The sequence below is a fragment of the Mycteria americana genome, chromosome 1 (assembly GCF_035582795.1).
Source record: "Mycteria americana isolate JAX WOST 10 ecotype Jacksonville Zoo and Gardens chromosome 1, USCA_MyAme_1.0, whole genome shotgun sequence".
NCBI classification, from domain to species: domain Eukaryota; kingdom Metazoa; phylum Chordata; class Aves; order Ciconiiformes; family Ciconiidae; genus Mycteria; species Mycteria americana.
The window spans coordinates 119,481,511-119,495,922 of record NC_134365.1 but is presented as its reverse complement, the minus strand read 5'-3'; the positions used below and the strand labels follow the sequence as shown (position 1 = coordinate 119,495,922).

At 42.5% G+C, this 14,412-nt stretch overlaps 1 protein-coding gene across 1 annotated transcript; it reads right to left on the bottom strand.

The window, feature by feature from the left end:
- Positions 1-1,141: 1,141 nt before the first annotated feature.
- On the bottom strand, positions 1,142-14,337 carry IFNGR2 (interferon gamma receptor 2). Its single transcript, XM_075517642.1, has 7 exons — positions 14,067-14,337; positions 10,354-10,480; positions 9,701-9,876; positions 7,594-7,742; positions 6,043-6,196; positions 4,775-4,929; positions 1,142-2,242 (listed from the first exon to the last, which is right to left on the bottom strand). Exons 1-7 carry the CDS (start codon positions 14,146-14,148, stop codon positions 2,075-2,077), a joined length of 1,011 nt encoding a protein of 336 aa, XP_075373757.1. The 5' UTR covers positions 14,149-14,337; the 3' UTR covers positions 1,142-2,074.
- Positions 14,338-14,412: the final 75 nt, after the last annotated feature.

Below are 14,412 nucleotides of genomic sequence, written 5' to 3'. Positions count from 1 at the left end.
GCTTGGGAAGGTTTTTTGGCTTTTTTACTATGTGAGAAACAAGTGTAGCCTATAACTAATCCCATTTACAGTATCTTACACCTGACCCAAGCTAAGTGTTTGGCTCTGGAAGAACTCTTACAGTCTGCTTTAATGCAAGTTCCCAGTTAAAAAAACAGTTTTCTTAAGAGCAGGGTCAGAGCTTCTTTCTGAGGTTACTTGCATTTTCTAGCAGAAGTTTGCTTTCTTGCAAGTAAGTGTTTCTTGACCATCCCTTCTGGTTTTAGAGAGCTGGAGTGGTTGTGCTCTCTATACAGCTGCTAGGAGGAGAAAAGAGACAGCTTTGAGCACATGTCTTTTCCAGTATTCTAAGCCAAAAACGGGCGTAGCGTAAGAACCATGCAGGCTTCATTCAGAATATCCCGAGGTCTGCTTTTACACCACAGGTAGTTCCAGCGCAGGCCAAGGTGGATAGGGATGGCTCATTTTAGGTAATGCCTCGGCTGCTACAGCTGACAGTTGTGAAGATAACCCTTGCATTACACCTAACAAAAGGTTTTTAACTTTGGCCTATTTGTGTAACCATAAAAATATTTAGAAACAACTGTCTCTAACAGAAGTCTAGCGTAGGGCTTATTCAGGAAGTTGTATGCTGTATTGCTAAATATTCACAGGCGATGTTTTAACTGCTGCCTTATCTCTGTCCTCTGTTATGCATTTAGGTTGTTCCTTTTGCGTGCCTGTGGTTCTTCATTTGTTTACTGCACAGTATATAAAAAGAACATGGATGAACTTAAAAGCAGGTACTATGCAGCTTGTGGCTGACCTGAAAATTCTTACCAGACTTGAAGTATGACTCAGTCTTCAGATAACTAATGTAATCACAAGTGATTACATTAGTTTTATGAGGAAACAACCTCACGAAGCGCTTACAAAAAGGTTACTGGTGTTTCAGGCTAGTCTTCTGTATTCCTGGAAGGGGCAAAACAGCATTACCTCAGATAGCCTACAGCTCTGACAGTGACCAGGTTCATTAACAGACCTAAGTAACTCGAACAAGTCATTTGCAAATAAACAAGCATATCTTTTTCCTTTTTGAACCAACTTGTATCAAACCCAGGAAAAAAGTCAAACAAATAAAAACAATCTTTTTAGTACAGAAGTGGTTCATTTGTTCTTTATTAGACACCTTCCAGACCCCACAGGATTGTGATGTGAGGCTTAACGCGTAGTCTTCTGCTTCTTCTTTAAGGGACTCAAAACAGCCCTCAGTCAACTTTCCATTTGCAGGACTAATCTGATATTCAACAAGAGATTTTAGTGTCTGGTAATTACTGATACACATTATATAAATTCTGAGCAAAATTACTGTAAAGTTTGTTTTGCTGTGAAGAACAATTGTCTCACTGCAGGAGCAGAAGATTAATGCTTCTCATGAATGTGTTAGGAGGCAGATATTAGGAGGCCCTTCTCGGAGCAGTTCTTTGCACAGGTTCATGCTGAGGAAAGGACTATAAAATTTCTTTGTAGACTGCTGTTTTTATCTGGAGGGAAGAAGGTGCCATAGACAACTGCATGTACTTAAAATGATTCAGAAAAGCATACTGGTGTGGATATAATACATGTTGAGTGCTAACACAGACTTCACAAATAAGGCAACAAAACAAAAGCCGCTATAAGTAATTCATGGTGCAATTAATCACTCACTGAAAAATCCCAGGTTGTACTATATCCTACCATAAAGTGCCATTATTTCTCAAAGCTTTATTTCAATTTGGCATAGGAAATAAGATGACGTTAATATAACCATTTTATAACCATCTGTCTTTAGGCAATTTAGTGTTCATTTCCCTTTCATGGTCCACCTTTTAAGTCTCTTTGGCAGAACACAGGTGCTGTTGTAGCACAGCAGAAGCCATTTAAACAAAGGCTCAGGGTCCACACTATTCTCAGGAAGCAACATCTCCCTCAGGATTTGTCAGGAGCTGCGTTTTGTCCAGAGCCTGTTGTCTGTCCTGCCAGTAGCTACACGGTGCTGCTCATGGGCAGGAGCCTCTGCGAAGACTTGGTACAGGCATTCTCACTAGGGCGCTGCTTAAGTTACTTCGCTGTCACTGGAGACGCTGTGTGAATGAGCTTGACCATCCAAACTGCTGCCACAGGCTTGGCTTCCTTCTTCACAAAACACAACAGATAAGGAATCATGGGGATCGTCCTCGGTGTAATTGTCCTCTAAAACAGGCATGCTAGGGTCTTTCAAATACTGGAAAGAGCCAGAAACAACAGTTTAGATGTCTATCCACAGAACAGATGTATTCGAAATACAGAGACAAAGCAGGGTACCACCACCTATAGGCAAGCTGCCTCAGACCAGCTCTCGCTGTGAATTCTGCTAAATGCATATTCTCTTCTGGATTTCCTTGAAATTACATTGCACAAGGAGAAGGTTAAAAATACCTTATTTTGTGGGGGTGGGGTGGGGAGTCAGTCATGCAAACATCCATTTAAGTGAGTTAAAGCAGCCTGCATTTCCTTTTTTTTTTTTTTTTTTAAATAAATTTTGGCTAATATTCCTTTCATGTCAGTTCAAACAAATTCCTACTAATTAAGAACAAACAGCAGATGAAAACACTTTTTTATTACACTGCTGGGGAAATATCCTCCAACTGCAGGAATCTAGCAACTGACAGCTTGTCTAAAGCACTGATAGAGCAAACGAGATCTCAGATTCTGGTTTGTTCAGTGTCAGGCAAGTCAGATCTGCATCTTTTATTGTTACCCAAAAACTCTAGTGGCATTTTTCTCTTGCAGTTACTTTTTGGTTTGCCTTCCCCTCTGCTCCCCTTTCCTCCAAAGTTAAGTCATCAGCTTTACAATGAATGCATAATCAAAGAAAGGAGCATTAGAAAAAAATGTAGGCCAGAGAAAATGCTTTCTGTTCCTCCTGCCACCCCCATATACTCTCTTTATCACTAAGCTGGTCTTGTGTTTCATGGGGAATTGGAGCCATCTACCACTTCAGGTACTGAACCAAAAAAAAAAAAAACCAAACCCATCTGCCATTGAACACTTTTTCCCTGATTTAAAAAAAAAAAATTAAAAAAAAAAGTCTGGAACACAGACCCCTTCACATTGTTAAAAGACTGACATAGCCTGAAGTTTTTACTCAAAAGCTGTTCTGTACTGTAGGAGGTGTCATAATCTGGCTGAGACAGGACCGCAGCTCAAGTCACGTCTGTTGTGGGACAAAATTAACCTTAGTTTCAATTAAGGCACCACTTCCTCTGTAATCATAGCAAGGCTAATGAGCAACAGCATGATTTTTTCAGCTGTATTAAAAACAAATGTTTCATATGGGAACTTCAAATACATCTGCTTTAGCAAATTCAAGACATAAATGAACATCAGTTTGGCTTTGCTATGTGAAGGCATTTCTGTGGTAGAACTGCTCCCTGTAACTCCAACGCTGAAAGCTGAGATCCTTCTGTAAAGGACGGAAGCATGTGATTTTTCTGAAACTCTAAGAGTACATATGAAACTGCCTTAAAATAATCAGTATTCTGTACTCATGGAAAGCGTTTTAAGAGGAGAAGCCTCAGGCTGGTTCATCCCTTTTAGAAATACACATTTTAAAAATTCTACATATTGACTGATTTACCTTCATTTCTTACCAGTGTTTTGCCCAAAACCAGGCTCAACATTGTTCAAGAGTATCTACTTTTCTGCATATTTTCCAGATTAATACAGTTACTCCAGAACATGATGATAGACTCTATTCTTGCAAGTCCTTTGCATGAAATGCTGCACTGTTTTAGTACACTGTACAAGGATTTTTTTTCCTACATGAGATATACTTTGCTTGATACGTGATACAGCTGTCTCCACTGAGCCCCCATGAAATGGTAGCTGAGGTAGCATGAAGAGAGAAAGTGATGTACTTGGGACTCTGCAGAAAGTCTGGGTTCATTCACCCATATGTCTATAAAAATCTGGAAAACAGCTCCACCATCACAGAACTACCATAGTACAATGGACTACTCTGACATGCAGATATACACAAATAAATACACCTCAAAGAACTGCAAACAAATACAAGCTTTTAAAAATATGGAACGTATGCTGAACAAGAACTTTTAAATCAAGAACTTCGCTTAAAAGACTACTTCCTGTTTAAATACTAAAAAGAGGAAGATGAACAGGACTGAAACAGTATCATTTAGTACAGAAATGTGTAAGCTACAGGGAGAAAAAAAGTCCCAGGATGACTTTCTCATCTGAGTATTGCTAAAACTACAGGAAAAAAAGAAAAAGCCCAAGAACATTCCCCTAGGTAGTCCTTAGTCTTCAAGTCAGTCCTTGCTCTTAAAACAATCAGTGTTCGCTTTTCCATATTTGATTTCTAATCAGAGACCTAGGTCCCAAGTACATGTTCTGCAGCACACAAAAGCTTTTTGCTTCAAGTGAGCAACTGTTTCAGGCCTGATGACTTAGATAAGCAAAGAAAGGGATGGACAAGGGGTAGTTAAAGAACAGAGAATCTTGCTCCAGTTTCATAACAGGAGTATAACGGCATTTGTATCTTAGTGCAGAGAAAAAAAATAATTCAGTTGAGTAAAAGAGGAATAAAGTGGGAGATCATATATGAGAAAAGTAACAGTTTACACTAAGTCAACAATTATTTATACTTATTTCTGTTATGCAACAACTAGCTTCATTCATATTCACTCCAAGATCACCACTGTCTTTTACAGGGGGAGCGAGAGAGGGGGGAGAAAAAGGAAATGTCTACACATACCTCTTCAAAGTGTGATGGGATGTCTAAAGGTGGCTGAGACCAATATTTAATTTTTTTGTGGTGTCTCCACAGAAGAAACAAACTAACTGTTACCAGATTTACAAAAACTAACACCAACACAAATATTAGTATAATATATCCAGCTCTGGTTGCCTCTGAAAAAGAAAAAATAAAACAGCATATACATCTGGTAGGTTCATATTTATACATCATCAAATGTAAAACAATATAAAGCAAGCTGAAATTTACTATACTTGGTAATCAAAGTATAAATTTCCAAGGCTAAGATCACAACTCTACTATAGATGCACTCTAAACACCTGTGTTCAGAAGTAGCTTTTTCGTGATTGCACATGGAAGTCACCAGCTCCCGCAAGCTTCTTCCCTTTAATCACGCAGCCTAAAGAAAGCTTCTACTTGACACGCTAGCAGGGCAAACAGAGCTGAAGGAATCACTGCTGGTGGGCAGAGGGCAGGCGGGGAATGCAATCTGTCCTTCCACCCCCAAGTTGTCAGCAAGGGCCATTAATGCCAGGGGCTTCTCTTTCAGAACTTGCACCTCCCTTAAGGGAGCAAAGGGAGCATCACAGACTCCAACATCACAGCTCAGGGGCTTGCAATCAAGTACTTGGTCAACACTACCCAGGAGGTCAGCTCCTGTGGGTCTTCAGAAACTGCATAAGCAGGTTTCATCCACACATCTTCCAGTGTGTTCAAAGCATGCTAAAGATGGGTTGTCCCTGTGTGTTGATGGTCACATGGAGAGATTTGAGAGAGGGACAAACTCCGTTATCTTGCACATGCCCTCTCCTCCCATCACCCTCTCTCTTATCTCGTACAAAAACGTGGAGCTCACAGTGTCAGAGAAGGAAGCAGGTCAAAAGGAGAGGAACGTTCCTGTCCTGCAGGAGGCAGTGGCTGAGGGAGAGGATTTGCAAGAGTAACACCATCTCCTTCATCAATGACTTCCTCTAAAGACCAAGTATTTGTATTTTCTTTCTTTGCATATTTCTAGAAAGTAATACCCATAGCAGTATTTATGAAGGAAAAGGACGAGAGGAAGAGTACAACACAGACACTCAATTACTGACTGAAAAATTCCTTATTATTTTGCCATTAATGACAATTGTGAACTACTATCAGTGGTGCTCTCTTAGCACTCCTGACAAATACAGGTATGTAAGTGACCAGTTACATGATCTCAGACTCATGTTCTACACTCATCCCATTATATTAAAAAAAATTAAAAAAAAAAATCAGATTTATACCACTGATTGTAGTTCTGTAACACTCTGGGACACTTTGCAGTCCAAGTAACTGGAAATCTGAATTTGTCTTCAATTCTACTTGAATTCTAAAACAATAAAGTGTCGATTCCTTTAGATTTCCGATTTTGAATAGTGTATTGCTTGTCTTTGCCTCCTGTTTAAAAGACAAAAAAAAAAAAAAGGTGTTACTGTAAAAACCAGACCTGTTTCAACACAAATCCCCTTCCCATATTTAAAGTTTCTCATTCAAAAAGCAGAGATTTTATTTTTCATAATTCAGCTTTCCCAAAGAAGAGCAGCAGTGAAATATATTTCAACTTTCCTACTTGAATGCATTTGAAATGTCATTATTTTTAAATGAAATTAAGCCTGACCATTTAAAACCATCTATAAGGCCAGGAACAGCAGAGGCATAAACTGATGCAAGATCTCATTTTATGCACAATATGCTGCTGGGTGCTTCGACGCAGCTTCTGTAACAGCTCAGGGAGTGAGCGCAATATAGGAAGGGGGAAGGAAAAACAAGCCATGAGAACTGCCTCCACCATCAGAGGAGGCTGACGGAAGTCTAGTTCAGTGAAGAGCTTCCACCATCTCAGCTCCTTCTACTAAAGAGGAAAACAGCTGATGGGCAGTGCAAAACCTCCACACGGCCACCATAGTCTTTTGAGAATTTTTAACCTGTAAGGGGCTAGGATAAGGGCCTCGGTGAAGCCTACAGAAGCATAGAAGAGTGACTTCTTGTCTGAATCTCAAACATGAAGGTATTTTATGTGTGTCAGAAAAATACACATTGGTGCAAGAGAGGAAGGAAGCGGAGGCGTGTCAGATTTAGCAAGGTCTTTGAAACAAAAGGGTTTTTTTAAAGAAATTAATTTTTTTCTGCTTCTGTTTTTTAAACATTTGACTTCAGAATGACATTCTTTTAAATCTTCTTTTTTAAATTTTTTTTAAATGTAGCTTAATCCCTCCGCTGCAACGCTGGCCTGTCAAGAACACAATTACCAGGGCCCCAGACAGCAGCATAAGCGCATGAGACCAACACCTCTAAGTCTCACTATGAACAGGGACAGCTCATCCCAGCTGTGTCCAGCATGTTTCTAATAACTCTGCCTTTCTCTGCCCTTGGAACAGGCGATATCAGGCCAAAGCAGCCTGTTACTGAAGCTGCCAGCACAAACAAGCCCAGCACAGGAAAGGAGGAAGGATATTTCAGAGTTTTCCAAATTACCTAAGGAAACTTTGGTATCTAAATGTCATTTTAAAGCCACCTTTGACACTTTGTGGATTCTCTCACTTGATCTGCAACGTGATTTAACCTTTGTTTCATATGGAGGAAAAAAAGATGTTTTTGAAAGTTTCATGATACCTGCAATACTTGTGCCAAGACCAAATTAACTTTTTTTCAAGACAACAAATGGTGACCTTCACTGCTAGAGAAAATTACATTAGTTTTCTTCCTCCATTTCTGCTGTTTTGCCAAGAGACACTGACTCGTATCTCGTAGTCACTAAGGCATTATGAACAAAATAAATTAGAGAGAATTCTTACTTTTTTAGTAGTACTTGTTGCATTCTCCCAGTAGGACACATGATACTGAAGAAAGTCACCTGGTTCAGATCCAAAAGGGGGTGCAACACTAATGAGAAGTGAGTCAGAGCTTAGATTCACTCTGTTCACTTTAGGGGGCCCTACAGTAGCTGAAAATAAACAGAAAAAGCAGTGAAGCCCTGGAATGCAGAACAGCTCATCATACTGTCATCAGCTTTACTTGGATACTCTCAGCAAACATGCTAAATACTTACAACTCTCATCTACTTAATGCATTTAAGATATCTACTTTATTACAAATCTAAGGAAAAAGACTTGAAAACATAAGTAAAACTAGGTAATTAAAAAAAAAAAAAGTTTTCTGTTAACTTTCCTTGTAAATTCAGTAAATATTCACCAGAATGTATCTGAATTTATCTGCAGTTAATGGTGATACAATTTCGTTCTTTTTTTTTTTTTTTCTTTTTTCTTCTTCAAATAGCCTGCCACATATTCCATGTTCTCAAAAAACCACACTGTTTGGGTCAATAGATTGGAAGAGGAATAACTACTTTCTGCCTCCTTGCTTTGATGTCTCCATCTGTCCTATAGGGTAAGGATCATTACTTCCTTTTGTGAAGTACTCTGAGGTCTAAATAATGAAAAATATTATATAAAGTACTGTCAGTCCTAATACAAAAGACTTGTGTGATCACAGGTTATATGGTTATTAGTCATTTATCCATTGTATCTTGACTTCTTTCACCAGTTAAGCTTATCACTATTTGTAAAGCACTCCAGGATCTCAAAAAACCCACTCATGCAAATATTAGTTAACAGCTGGTGGTGTACTAAAAAGGGGTAACTATTAACAGTAAAAAAAAAATAAAAAATAAATCCTTGCACGCAATCATTGCTTATTGTACCTCAAAAAATCCAGCAGAACCTGCTCTGTCTGCTATTACTTTAGAGAAAATTAGCCCCCATGATCATTATATTGGTAGAGAAATTTCAGTTTCTTTCTATTTCCTGTTGCTGTACAACTGCAAACGCCTTGTTGCGTGTCCTTACAAATTCCCAAAGCTCCCCTCTCAAGTGGGACCAACCCAAACATTAAAGGAAGAGAACAGCCTGGCTGAGTAGCCCATGGTCTTGGTGTCTAGGAACTGGTCTCAAGGGTGGTCACACAAGAATGATCACATAATATTCTTATTGCTCCCCCAAGAACAGACACACAAACATCACTCCCACACAGAGCCTCTCCTTTGTCGTGTATTCCCATTAGCCCAGCACTTTCCTAACGTGTAAAGGATCCCATTCCCAAACAATTCTGCATCAAGCTACGGATACATCAGTTGTAATCTTCAACTCAGGATTCAGGTAGTTCCTCGTCCCCACACTCTTTACTACTAGAGAAAATCCAAGATTTAGAGCTTAAGTCACCAGGAAAAGTATTGTACTCTTTGCAGCATGGACCACCACTGCTCCTCACAAGGTATGGGAGAACTTGAACTACAGAGTTAATAAATCCATTCCTCTGCTTCGTTATCATTTCAGAGATATTTTTAAACTCAACATTTACTTTCTTCTAATCCTGAAACCAGTCACAGCAAGGCAAAGAGCAGATCATATAAAAACAACAACACGCTTGTTCACACATTTAACGGGATTTAAAGTGTGCCTTGACCCTTTTACACTGTAGTCAGGACAGTTTATATTTATTAGAAAAGTGATCTGCTCAACAGAAACAGGTAGTTTGTACTCAGACTACCACAAATCAAGGGGGGGGTATGTGCACATGCAGCAGTGCTAAGCAGAGAAATAAGACAATGGAAAACTAACATAATATACGTTGTAGCTCTTACAAGGCTTAACCACGCAAGGAAACTCCTCTGTTTCTCTTTTGATACCTGTTAAAAGAGCTCACTGCTAACCCCACTACAGAGGAACTAAGTAGTATCAAATGCCTAGTGACGCACCGAGGCCTTGTAGTCTTTGTTAACTGAACACCTACAATTCTCTCACTTGGCCTTTGTACATAATAGAGTAAAGCCTAGAACAGACAACATTTTTTTCAAAGAAATCTCCTTTGAGAGACAGAGACACTGAAATCATAAATAGCACTTACTGTTTCTCTCTGCCACAAATGGATCTGTTTCCACCCAGTCAGAAGTCACTTGCCCTAGCTCAGCCCTCACGCGCAAAACAACAGTCCAGCGCCGCTCCTTAAGTGACCAGGGGAAACTGCATTCAGTCAGGGTGATACGGGTGCAGTTCATCTCATCCCACTGGTTAAAGGCCCCTCTGCAATGCAAAACGAAGGACAAATAAAGCATCAGCAGAAGAGAGCAACTACCTAAAATACAGTCCCTCCCACCTAGACAATTTTTGTAACAAAAGAACGTGTTACAAAACTACGGCTTTCATGCAGGTTTAATTTCACAGCCCTTTCAGCACCTGCATCTCCTCGGTATCTGGGAAAAATTAAAATCAGCGAGAGAGAATTTGGTAAGGCTAAAATTATACAGGAAACTATGCAACATTTCTGGGTGCTCTTCAGGTCTTTTCTCAGTTTTCTCAGTTTAGTGGACATATCACAGGCTACGAGCTTGTCAGTCTCCAGAAGCTGCTTTCGGATATACATAAAAGCATCTGTAATAGACAACTAATTCTTTAATTTCTGTGCTTATTCATTTTTATGTTTGTTGGGTTTTTTTAAACCAATTGTGTTACTGGATTAGAACAAAATTAGTTTGGTTGTTTTTAGAACTATTTACTTACGTTTTAAAATGGACTGTATATAACACCAAGCTTCCATTCGCTTTAACAGGAGACCACCTCAGCAAACTATGAAAGTTATAGGAATAAATCACCACATCCTTTGGTGCCGGTAAACGGGGAGAAGATTCTAAAGTAAGAAGAGGGATAAAAATAATTATTGAAACATTCAAATACACAGTAACTAACTTTTGGTCTCCAAATTCCATCACCGGATATTATATTTTCACTGCTTTGCAGGCAAAACCATTCCTCCTCCTCATTCTGTTTCTAGGTGCACTAGTAGCAGTACGTTTAAGTCGCTGCTACCCACAAAGCACTGAATTGCAACTTACTACTTTTATTTATTCCATACAGAACATAGCACCAAAAGTATCGAATCCAGCACAAAACAATAAACCCCACCCAGCTGCCCCAGGAAGCTAAATATTAAGGTCCACGGCCACTTGTCATTACAAAAGCTCACCTATTTCAATTGTCTGCATCTCCCATTTTCCTGGGCTAACAGCTCAGACCACATTTTTCCTGACCACCTGCCTCCTGCTAATTTGTTTGAAAACGCTGAAGTCACTTCACTGAAACTTGCCAGGACAGAGGTGGGGGGGGGAAGCCTTCTCATACTTAAACATTCACAAACACATAGTGCACCATTCCACTTGCAAGCCTGAAGTTTTGTCAATTTTGAAAATGATTTCACAAAGTAGAAAAGGACAGAAACCTCTATTAGAGGCATGCCTTCTGCTAGTAGGAGTGTCCACCCAAATTCGGTCATGCTATAAACTCCTGGGGGTGAACGATGACTGCAAGTGCTCTCGAGCAGCTTGTCAGGAAGCAAGCAACATGGAAGCGGAGAGCAAAGAGTTGTGTCTCTAGTACAGGAGAAGAACCACTTCCCTGCTGGCCCAAGCAGAGCGGAGGAGGAAGCTTTTCTTGGGACTGGAGCATGGCCAAAGGCCAGGCACCGATCTGGGGGTGGAGGGGTAGAAAAACCAAGTGGAGGGAGGGAGGGCAGCCGAGCAAAAGGCAGAGAACTAAGGGCTGGGGAAATGGGGGCAGGTGAAATAAAGAAAGCCAGATGAGAAGTTAAGTGGGGGAGCAGCTGGAGGGAGACGTTAGCTGGCAAACAGGGCAAAACAGCAGGCTGGAGAACCAAAAAACACTGAAAGACAAGGAAACCGACGGCAAGGAATTGGGATAGCCAAAAGAGAGACTAAGATTACTGCAAGTGGGCTGAGGCGAGGAAGACAGGAAAACATAGTTATCAAATGCCCTTAAAACAAGAAAAGCCTCACAGTTTTAACCACAGCACTGCAGTCACTCAGGCGGGAAGGGCCCTTGGGGAGCTCTCCAGTCCAAGCCCCTGCCCCAAGCAGGGCCAAAACACTGGGTCAACAGGTCCTAAGCTCAAAGACAACCATAACGTGACATGATATCCCATGTGATAAGATTTCATTTTTTGTTTTTAAGACAATAGTCTCCTAAGATACAGTTTGCTTATTTTTACATAAATAAGATCAGAAAATCAAGCACTTAGGCTAAATTCTGGCCCCAGCCTTCTTTGGGAATATGGGGATAATGTTAAAAAGTTTTTTCTTTTTGATTTCTACATCTGATTTTGTTACACAGCGCTAGACAGCACGCGGATGCTGACACCACTATCTTTCAGAAGAGACATCAAGCCAGGCTATTCACATGCTCCATGTACAGGAAAGAGACGACACGAATCTTCATAAAGTTGCATTAAACCCTAGGTCCAAAATAACTAGTTAAGCTCTCAAAATTTTAATTAGGTATGTTACTAGTTTCTTAGCCTCAACTTTTGAGTAGTGGTCTTAAGTAAATACCCATTGCCTTAGCCTACAGATGAACCATTCAGCATTGCAAACCTGTTTGAGATTCCTTACAGTTACAAACGATACCTAAACTATTAATCTCTCATGTATTTTAGAGGCCACTAAGTAACCTTTTCTTCATTCAAGAAAAGTTTTCACTTTCCAGTCACACAGATTCTTTCTTGCACTCTCACTGCTGGTCTGGCATGTGGCAAGGTATCTCACACCATCAGTAATCTGTTCACTCAGACATCAGATACAAACTAATTTTACAAAATTCAAGAAACCTGTCAGAACGAAACATAAGCACTAGCATTTTTTTCTTCTTTCCTCTCCCCCTTAAAAAAAAAGAAAAAAGAAAATGAAAAAGCAACGAAGGATGAGGGCAGCTGGTTCACCTTCTCCTCAATCGAGACCGCACACTGATTATTTTGCCTTATATTAGCATTTAGAAACAGATCACTTCCCCTACTAGCTTCAAAAACACTGAAAAAATTATCAAATCTTCTATGGTTCTGTAGTTGACCATCAAGGTGCTGCGCGCCACAAGGCACTTACTATTGTACTGAGAAGATGTTTCTGTAGCACACTGAAGGAACGCATTCATATTTTAGTTAGGTATCTCAACTTGACAAGGGAAGTTTCTTAAATTTCTGAAATCACGCACTGAACTCCATAATGATCATTAGTTTGTATGACCCAAAGTAACAAAATGCACGCTTCAGAAAAAAGCGCCTACATATGCAAGTATCCTAGAAAAACCCAAACTACCTTAGCCAGGGAAAGGCAGAAATGCCCCATCCTTTCTCTCCGTCTGGAAGGTGGTCTCACTGAACCTGTTCTTGTAAAGCATCTGCCAAACAACGCTCAGATTGTTTTTTCCTGATGCAGAGACTTCCTGCCTCTTCAAGCAGCAAGTCAAAGCTTTCACATAACAGAGTGTGAAGCCACAAGTTACACTGAGTGAAAGCAGCTCACGGGGCTCACCAGCCACAGGCTGGTCAGCCAGGCCTTGAAGAACACAAGGAACCATGACAGTGGACATGCTGAACTCATGGAGGTACCCGCATGCCTGAATAAGGACCACGCTGTACGCGTACCTCATTCAAGATATGTCACAGCAGCTCTTCCACACTTGCTGGGAAACACCCTGAAGCCAGGATTATACTCATGAGCTATAGCTCAGACCTGACCTGACCTGAAGAGCAAACCCTCCCCGTCATGGCAAAGCATTTACATTGAAGTCTAAATCCAATCCTACTTAAACCGTCAATTCACAAAATTAAACGGAGGACGCTCAAGTACAGTTGGTGAAGGGGTGCCACATCACGAACTACAGACACATCAACGACTTGCATGGGATCAATCCCACTCAAGGCTGAACCCGTGCAGGTTTCAGCCGCTCTCTCACGGACGCGGCCGGTTTGGGGCCACGCTGCCCAGTGTGCCCGGCAGCCGGCTGCAGAGCCAGCCTCGGGCCGGGAGGCGACCCGGCGGCAACCCAGACGACGGCAGCTCTTCTAGGAGCAGCAACCCCGGGGGCGGCAGGAGAAACTAGGCCTTGTCCTCCTTCAGAGGGCCAGGCACAGGCGGGGTGAGGAAAGGATGAAATCCGCGACGGCCCCGCTGCCGCCCTCCGCTTGCGCTCCGGCACCCGCCAGGGCTGCTTCAGGGGACTGGCTAAGAGGCACGGCCCCGCTGCCCCCCGCCAGCCCCCTCCAAAGCCGCCCCAGCCCGGGCCCTCGGTCCCACAGGCTTCCACCGCCTCCCGGGCCGGAAGGCCACCGGGGAGGAGGCGCACAGAGAGGCGCAGGCCGGGTGGCAGCCTCCCGCCCCGCGCCGCCGGCCACGACCGCCGCGAGCCCCACTCCCCGCCGCACCCACCTGCACCCGAGGCCCGGACCGAGCTGAGGAGGAGGAGGAGGAGGAAGAGGAGAAGGGAGAGGAGGGGCGCCCGACACGGCATGGCCCAGCTGGCAGCGCCCCGCCGCCCGGCCCCGCTCGCCGCAGAGGCTGCTCACCGATCCCTGAGGAGCGGGGCCGGCGGCGGGCAGGCCTAGCGGGGCCGCCTTACACGCGCGACCCGGCCGCAGCTGCGGCAGCTGCTGGCGGGGAGCGGGGCGGCCGCTGCGTCCCGGCCCCGCTCCGCCTCCACCCTCGCCTACGGGGAGGCAGAGCCCGCCCTCGGCCCCGCCTGCAGCGCCGCGGGCGGCCGGGCTGGCTGGGGGTA

Bases quoted from the DNA above. Each gene is read 5' to 3' on its own strand.
- IFNGR2 (XM_075517642.1), bottom strand. From the start codon at position 14,148: ATGCCGTGTCGGGCGCCCCTCCTCTCCCTTCTCCTCTTCCTCCTCCTC. The intron at 6,197-7,593 runs GTAAGAATTCTC...TCTTTTAAACAG, and splicing joins CAACAAGTACTACTAAAAAA to GAGGCAAAGACAAGCAATAC. The intron at 4,930-6,042 runs GTATAAATCTGA...TTTCTTTTTCAG, and splicing joins TTACAGAACTACAATCAGTG to AGGCAACCAGAGCTGGATAT.